Source organism: Carettochelys insculpta, chromosome 1 (assembly GCF_033958435.1).
Source record: "Carettochelys insculpta isolate YL-2023 chromosome 1, ASM3395843v1, whole genome shotgun sequence".
NCBI classification, from domain to species: domain Eukaryota; kingdom Metazoa; phylum Chordata; order Testudines; family Carettochelyidae; genus Carettochelys; species Carettochelys insculpta.
The window spans coordinates 352888626-352897507 of record NC_134137.1 but is presented as its reverse complement, the minus strand read 5'-3'; the positions used below and the strand labels follow the sequence as shown (position 1 = coordinate 352897507).

Here is an 8882-nt window from a genome sequence, read left to right as displayed (position 1 = left end):
GCATAGAGTGGTCCGTGGGTCCTTCATACTATGAAGTCTCTCATCAATTTTTTCTAAGAATAGGAAGGAGCCCTCAAAAGGGAGGTCCTGAATGGACTGCTGCACCTCCTGTGAGAGTCCTGAGACCTGGAGCCATGCCCCGCTTCTCATGGCTATACCGAAGGCCATGACCCTGGTGGCCACATCGGCTGCATCCAGGACAGCCTGCAGCGCTGCTCTAGATATGAGTCTCTGCTCCGCTACCAGAGTCGTAAATTCTGACTTGGTGTCTGGTGGGAGCAGTTTGGCGAAACAGTCCATAGAGCTGGCCGTATTGTACGCATACCTGCTAACCATGGCCTACCGGTTAGCAATTCTCAACTATAGGCCACCTGTAGAGTTAACTTTCCTACCACACAGGTCTAGACTTTTGGCGTCTTTGTTTTTAGGGGAGGGCCCCGAACCCCCTGCCTCTCCCTGTTGTTCACAGCATCCACGACAAGGGAGTCAGGGGGCGGATGGGCTAACAGATGTTCATTTCCCTGGGCTGGGACGAAATACCGGCGTTCATTTTTCCTAGCCGTGGGCAAGGCTGAGGCCTGGTTTGCCACACTGTCTTAGCAGTGGTGGCTATTGTCTTTATCAGGGGCAGTGCCACCCTGGACAGTCCAGACGTTGAGAGGATATTTGTAACAGGGTCTTTCTCATCCCTGACCTCTTCCACCTGCACCCCCAGACTCTGGGCCACCGTCCTCAACAGCTGCTGCTACACTCCTCCATCCTCCAGTACCGGGGATGCAGAGGATCCAGCTAACACCTCTTCTGGTGAGGACAAAGATGACGGCATCATGCCCTCCAAACCGACCGGCGCAGGGGGGTTCTGGCACCTCCATTTGAGTCCCCGACCCCGTAGTCTGTGGTGCTGTGCTCAGTTCCTGGGGAGAAGGGCCCCCTAGTGGTCCCTAGTATGACACCATGAAGACAAGGCCACTCTGCACCTGGCACAGCACTGGTTCCGTCAGTGCTGGTGCCCACTGCACCACAGCTCCTGGTGCCTGCAGGAGCGGTGCCCATGCTTGGGTCGCCTCCAACTGCACCAGTGCCGTCGTCAGTGCCAGTGTCGATGACTCCGCTTGCTCTCTGGGCGGGGCTCCCAGAGCAGCGGTCAGTGCCGATCTTGGCATCTGAAGGGAACCAGGCGACCTGAACGGGAGAGCTGCATCCCACCCCTGTGCCTCGTGGATCACCCAGAGGGTCCAGAAGGGCCAGTGCAGTGCCCCTTAGGAGGGCCTTTGCCATTCCCCTGCTGAGGGGTGTCGGTGCCCTCTGAATCAGGATGACCTTGTACTCCTGCTCCAAGCTGAGCTCAAGTAAAACGAGTCCAACTCCGATGCAGACCCTGATGCCGACGACCATAGTGATGCCAAGGGACCCATAGCTCCCGCCGGCTCCTGCGCATTCTGCAACGTCTGCCTGGCGCCAAGGGAGGCGACCATTTGCTGGGGTCCCACTGGTGTCAGGAACCGTGTCGGCATCCCTAGAGCCTGACCAATCACCTGGAACAGGGACAATGAAGCCTCCTAGTGCAGCGTCTGTGGCGGCGCCGTAATCTGCAGGAGACCTTGCACAGCGCTAAAGGCCTCCAGCGTCAAGGGCAGCCTGGGAAAGTGTGGGCTCCCCCCTTGGGCTGGAGCTGATGCCCACACTTCATGACCCTGGTCACAGTGAGATCTGGCGGACTCCCCTGAAGCTTGTCTTCGCCCTCTTCTCTTCTGCGATCGACCCCGGTCCTGTCTTCCCTTTTTACGCGGCACCGGGGACTGGCTCCTATGGCGCCAGGAGGCACTAGGTGCCGAGCCCGGCTCTCAGTGCTGGGAACTTTCTGACAGCACCAAATGGTGCTGGAGCTCTCTGCACTGATGATGTGGCACTCTGAGTTCCCACTGGGGAAATGTCCGGGCGCAAGGCTGATTCCATTAGAAGAACTTTCAGCTGTTGAGCTCTATCTTTTGAAGTCCTGGGCTTGAAGGCATTGCAAACAGAGCAGTGCTCCCGGAGGTGAGTCTCACCGAGGCAAATCAAACATGCCCTGTGCAGCTTGCTTTTGGGCATACGTTTGCCACATTTTGAACAGTTTTTAAACCCCGGGGAGCCAGGCATCCCCTGGCGTCAAGGGAATTAAAAGACTCACCTCGGCTCACTAGGTGCTGAGAGGAACTATTTACCTATGGAGATAACTATCTAAACTATTTACAACTAATTAAAACAATAAAGGCAACCAGCGAACTCTCAACGAGGGAGCTCCAGCAACCGACAAGGTGGCAAGAAGGAACTGAGCAGGGGGTGGGGCGGGGCGGGTGGCGCATAAATGGGCAGCCATACGGACACCACTCCAGGGGGCGCTGCACCAACCATAAGGCTACTGGCTAGGGCAAAAAGCTTCCAGCAACAGGGCATGCACTTGGCGCACACCCAAATTGGAATGCACATAAGCAATTGCTTGAAGTAGTTGAGAATACCACCAGCGTGCCCCAATGCTGTAGATAAATCTCCTCCCCCTGGGAGTTTTCAGGTGATATGATCATATTGGAGAGGGCTCACGGAAAGAGGAACTAGCTATACAATGAACATGACACCAGAGAGGCTGGCACAAGAGTCCTGACAAGAATGAGTCAGTTCTATGCCAGGAGAGGCTCCATCAATCTTAGTAGAAAGCAGTAAGCAAAGTGGACTAGGAACAAGCATGTCTGGTACAGGCACAGTATTAGAACCAGGATAGGGTGCTGGAAAACAGAAATGTTGAATCATACCACAGATACAAAGAGCTGAGAGCTTCTCTACAAAGAAAATGCTACCGGGATGCAACTATGCCACTGGAGCTCTTCCATGCAGACACTGCCTATGCTGACAAGAGGGATTTTCCTACTGGCATAGGTAAATCTACCTTCCTAAGCAGAAGGTAGGTCTCAGAAAAATTCTTCCAGCAATCTAGCCCTGTCTACAAAGGGACTCAGGTCCCTTTAACAACACTGCTCATAGGTGTGGTTCTCTCACACCCTGACTTAGTAACAGAGAGGTAACTGTGTTAGTCTGTATTCTAACAAAACAAAACAGCAGTCATATAGCATTTTAAAGACTAACAGTTAAACCAATCTAATTTTCTAGCCCAGACTAGTCCGAGATTTTGGAGACATGGCCTTGTGTGTAATCTTTGTTGACCTGAATGGGGCACTTTGGCCTCTTCAGACCTGCTGTTTCAGCTTGTGTTAATGAGCATGGTATAGTCTCACTCAACCGAACTATGAAAGTCACTTCACATCTCGAACCTCCCACACCAACCATATCCCGAGCACCCCCCTGCCCACCAATTGCCTTTAAAGTAGAGTAGATATTCTACTGCCTTCTATCAGGCCAGCCACCTCAAGGTGACAGATGCGCTCTTCACAGCACATCCACATTCATCTTCCTCTCTAACTCTTGTGGAAGGCGGATGTGGAAGCTGCATGGTGGGAAAGCACACCCAGCAACCCTCTCAACCATCCCTCTCTCATAAAAGGAAAGCAACTCGGACAAACTTTAACAAACTTTGCCCTACCCTTGTCCTACCCCTCCAGAACAAATAGACAGACAAGCCTGGGAATCAGGAAATACAAAAGGTGAAATTAACATCACCCACAATAGTCCTACACACCCTTAACTCGGCCAGTAGGCAGGGCAACCAAACCAAATCTGAACTATGCCTAATTTAACATTGCTTGTGTTTATTCCTCATAATTTCTATAGCTCCATCTTCATATACTATAGCTATGCTAAGCCAGGGCTACTTAGAATAATTTAACAAATTCATATTGCATCTCTCTTGAGAGCAAACAAAGCTAGAAACTGGCTTCCCTGTTTTCTGGACTTTTACGGAAACGGTTCAAATAAATGATCAGAGCAGTACCTCTGGGCTCTCACATTGAAGAACGTATGAACAAGCTGTAAAAAAACAAACAGGAAGGGCTGCCAAAAGAGCTGAAACTATCATCCCTAGAGGCTGAAATTCCACTAGCAATATCAAGATGACAAGAATGAGCCCTTTGCCCTACTCTAACATTTGCATAGCCTTGATGAAACCCTGCATGGGGGGGACAAGACGACCATAAGAGTATTGAAGTTGGGAACTTAAACATTCATGTTCCCACACCCTTGCTCCCTACCTGCAGCAATCTCCACCCCTCTCCTCCTTCCTAACAAAAAAATCCCAATACCTACCATAACATCCCTGCACTCAAATGTATACAGTGTGTTCTCTCTCAAGCATTGTGTAGTTTTATAACTGCCACAATAAAAAGGGTGATTTGCAAGCCACTACCTACCTCATTAAGATGAGGAATTGAATTAACAAGGCTGGGATTTGAACTAGAGGCTGATTTCACATACCCTTGACCCTCCCATACACAAGTGATCAGTAATACATATTTTTAATAATTTTAAATAGCCAAACACAAAGGCCCAGTTCAAGCTTAATATTCTTTTCCACCTACATATTTTGTACAGAAACTTTACAGAGAGAAGCCTAAGTAGGGGATGAAATTGTGTTGAACACAGAGAATAGTAATAGCTAAAATTCTATTACTACTCAAGTCATTGGAATGTTTGTAATTAATTTCAAAAGGGCCAATATTTCACTCATTTCCTTATCTACAGGAGTATCAGTCTATGGTCCAACTCGGGGAAGTCAGTGTCATAAGTCAAGGCCAAATTTGACCCTTAGTGCTCTGTACATTTGGTATTTATTCTTATTACCAATTCACCACACAATAAGGTTATTCCAAAATAACATGAAATACACCAAAGTACATCAAAGAAAAAAAAATGAGGCCTTCAAAGATGATTTTTATAAATATGTCTTGATCTTCCATGATTTCCTAGTGTTTTGAAATCTGAAGTGGTAACGGTACAGCAATTAGGAAGCTATCACATTTTATATACACATTTAAAAACACAGCACCTTTAAGACTGATGAACCTTTTGGTTTTAGAAAGATACAGATGCTGCAATTTAGATTTAGATGAACTACAATGGTATGAATAACCCAAATATTGAAATTTAAGGAAAGGGAGAGAGCTACTTTTTAGTTAAAATTAGCACTGTCTTAACAAAAAAATTAGAAAAAAAGTCAGTATATAAAAGATCTGATTTGCTACTTAGTATTTCTGCCACGAATGAGCAGAAGTTGAAGAACCATTAAATTAAAAAGGGAAATCAGGAAGCAGGTCCTATTTCTCAAGGCCTGTAGGCTACGTCTACACAGCAGTGTTACTCCTGCATACGCTATTTGGAAAGAGGTATTCTGGAACAGCTTCTTTCAAAATAGCACACCTACACAAAGGCTGAATCTAGATTCAGTCCAGCTGCTGGGATCATGATGCAAATGAGGACTCTCAAAATTCCAAATGGCTGCTCATTTGCATATGCACATGGGTTATTTGCATATTCACTGCAGGAAAACAAGCTGTATAAATATGGTTCTGCTGGCAAAAACCCTCTTTGTCACGCAATTAAAAAAAAAAAAAAACAGGAATAAGGGGCTGCTGAGAAAGGGGGTTTTAGCTAGCAGAACCAAGTTTCCACATCTTGTTTTCTGCCATGAATACATAAACATGCCATGCAAATGAGAGGCTATTTGCAATTTTGTGAGCCCTCGTTTGCATCATACTGTCAGCAGCTGGACTGAATCTAGTTGCATCAAAAATGCACTTTAAAATAGCGCTCAGCTATTTCAAAATAGCGCATCTACACACTATAGAGCCTATTTTGAAGTAGAGCCAAGGAATGCACTATGGCTTATTTCAAAATAGGCTCTATTCCCTGCCTACACAGCCCCTATTTTGAAACTGGTAAATTTCATAGTATGAATAGCACCTATTTAACAATAAGGCATCCACTATCTCAAAATTATTTCTAAATAGCAGTTGCACTGTTTAGATGCTAGCAAAGTCATTTTGAAATATTGGCTGCTATTTTGAAAAAACTTTGCTGTGTAGACATACCCACAGAGATGTAAGTTACTCATTCCAATTTTTGAATTTCAAAGCTTCATCTTTTTCCCTCCCGCTACCTCTGTGAACTGGGATTGTTTCAGTTTTCAGTACTGTGAAAAACACCAAGAGATCAGTAATACACAGAACAGTTTTAAACGTCTAGCAAAGGCTCTGTAGTTTGTTTTTAAAATGGACAGTCGAGACAGTCAAAACACAAAGCATCAGTCAAAACAATCATTTAGCCATAAACACTCTCTAATGAGTTGGTGCATACCATAGTATAGCTACAGAAGTTTTTTTTTGTTTTTTTTTTTAAACAATATTCAAAAGGAGTGGCATGTTAATATGAACATCCACTACCGCACTCTAGACATTGAAGTGACAGCCTGTGCTATTTTAACTAAGGCAGCACTAGCTACCACAATATAATTGTCACCTCTATGAAAAAGGCACTTAGATAATCTAAATTCTGATATTTGGCCACTTGAACTTCTTAAGAGATGGTATATTGCCTGCCTTCTAGTAATCATACAGGGGATTTAAAAAAAAAAAAAGAAACCAAGATTTTGCATGAATATTCCTCAGTTTTGGTAACTTTGGGTTTTACTAAAGCAGTAAACACGTCAAACAAAATTGCTTGGTCCACTGATTTACAGATGGTATATACAAATATCCGACAAGCCGTCCATCCCTTTGCAGTTAGTTTCAATGTACTGAAACAGTAGTTGCTCCTTTACTTTTATTTAGTTCACTTACATTGACCAAATAAGTGTCACTGAAGTCACCAGTTATATAAAATAAGAATGATGTAATTGGCTTCCGTGCTCCATAAAAATGAAAACTTAATTCAGCTATAAAACTTTAGAAACAACTTTAGATACAAAAAGTATGCTACACAGTACATCCTTTTATAGATCATAAGGAAATTTTTGCACCATTGAAACAGCCATTAATCCTGAACCTCCTTTTTCTTCACCTCCTTGGCCAACACTTGGGATTTAGGATAACCTGAGCACATACTAGTGCAACATCACAAAACATACATAATCCAAAGGATTTGAAAAAGGAAGAAAGTCAGATGGTGCATTATTATACAAGCATGATAGCAAGTTCTTTTGAAAAATAACTTCTTGGTTGGACTTCCAGACCAGTGAGGTAGTCCCATGGGAGAAGCTGGAAAGGAGGAGGGAGACCCTGGTCCCCGTTTTAGATGCCTCCCAGGTTCTCAGTCTTGGGCATAAATAGGATGGGTTAGGACCATGGCCCCTATTAGAAAAAACACAGCCGATCAATCCCCCATTCCAGGTGAGGGTGGTGGCCGCTGCGTGGGCCAGGGTCCGAGCAAGTTCTCAGTCCGTGTTCGGGTTGGCAGGGACCTGGTTCTCTGGAAGAAAAGTCCCATTAGCCTGAGCCATAAAGTGCTGTAGAAGGACACGACCCAGACAAAAGCAATGTAAACAGGTGACTGACAGTTGTTTCTTCTCGCTCCTCCCGAGAGAAAGATGAGCCTGCCCCCAGATGCCTCCGTTCCCAGGCGGGGCAGCAGCTCACGATCTGGCTACGGGGAAGCGGCGCATCCTCACCACCGGCGCCAGGTCCACTTGGAGGATCCGCTGCGCCTCGCGCCGCGCAGCCTCCAGGTTCCGCGGCTTCCAGACGCTGCCCCGCACCTTGATGGTGGGGAAGGTGGTGAGGCTGGGAGTGGCCGCTTTCCAGATGTCCTCCAGCGACTGGCCCCCGAGGGGAGCCCACGAGGGCACCTCGGCCGGGCCGGCCTCCTCCTCCTCCCGGGGCCGGTGCGCTTCCGCGCCCGGGGGACCGGCGGGCGCTGGCAGAGCCGAGGCGCGTTGCCTCCTCTTCTTCGCGCGGCCGGACGCTCCGCGCTTGGCGGCGGCGGATAGGGGGCGCCTGCGGGCCGCTCCGCGGCGGGGCCGCTGTGCCGGGGGCAGGTCGGGCACCACGGCCCGGCAGGAGGCGTAGCCGTACACGTCCTTGCTGCGCAGGATGACCGGGGAGAACTGGTGCTTGAGGCTGCAGAGGAAGTTCCACAGCTCCGAGTCCGAGCTCATGAACTCGGTGGAGCGGGGCATGAAGAGCTTGAAGGCGTCGCCCAACGCCTTGGTGCCGGCGAAGGACACCTGCGACCGGGAGTAGACAACTTTCTCCGCCTCGCCCTCCGCGCCCCACGCCGCAGCCGCGCCGAGCCCGGCAGCGGCTCCCCGCACGACTCCCGCCGGCTTCATCCTCTCTCCAGCTCCTCGCCGCAGCGCCGCCTGCCTCCGACTGCGGAGCTCAGAGCAAGGGCTGGTCTCAGCGCAGGCCCCACCACGCCGTTCGCTCGTTTGTCTCCTGCCGCCGCTGCTCAGCCGGCCCCGGCCGCTAGGCGCTCTTTGCCCGTCTCCCCTCCTCCCGGGGCGGAGAGCGGCGATCAATATCCTGCCGCCCGGCCGAGGCGCCGCTCCCCGCAGGCGCAAAGGTTAGGTTGGCCGTTGCTGCGCGCGCGTGCTCAGTAACGGGTGTTGAAGCTGCTGGTGCCCTCTCTCTGCCCATACATGATGGGGGAAGAAACAGCGAGGGGGGGGGTTGGCCTTGCGGGGGGCGGGTAAATTGTGCGCCCTGGCAGGGCAGACAACTGGAGGCGGGGGAAGGCAAGGGCGGAAGCCTGGGCCTGAGAGAGCCACTAGAAACAGGGGGGTGGAGGGATAAATGTTACCACAGAAGGGGTGAGTAGCAGTTTGGAGATCAGGGGACAGAAGGGTGTGCACACGTGTACACACACAGCCTTCCAGGGCTGCAGCCCTCCAGGCACACGTGCGCACAGACACACACACACCCCTACCTGCTTTCCAGGGCTGTGGCCTTCCGCACACACACTGC

The 8882-nt window shown here is 49.2% G+C and overlaps 1 protein-coding gene across 1 annotated transcript; it reads right to left on the bottom strand.

The window, feature by feature from the left end:
* Positions 1-7415: 7415 nt before the first annotated feature.
* CCDC71L (coiled-coil domain containing 71 like) lies at positions 7416-8515 on the bottom strand. The gene has a single exon (XM_075016569.1). It carries the CDS (start codon positions 8246-8248, stop codon positions 7553-7555), a length of 696 nt encoding a protein of 231 aa, XP_074872670.1. The 5' UTR covers positions 8249-8515; the 3' UTR covers positions 7416-7552.
* Positions 8516-8882: the final 367 nt, after the last annotated feature.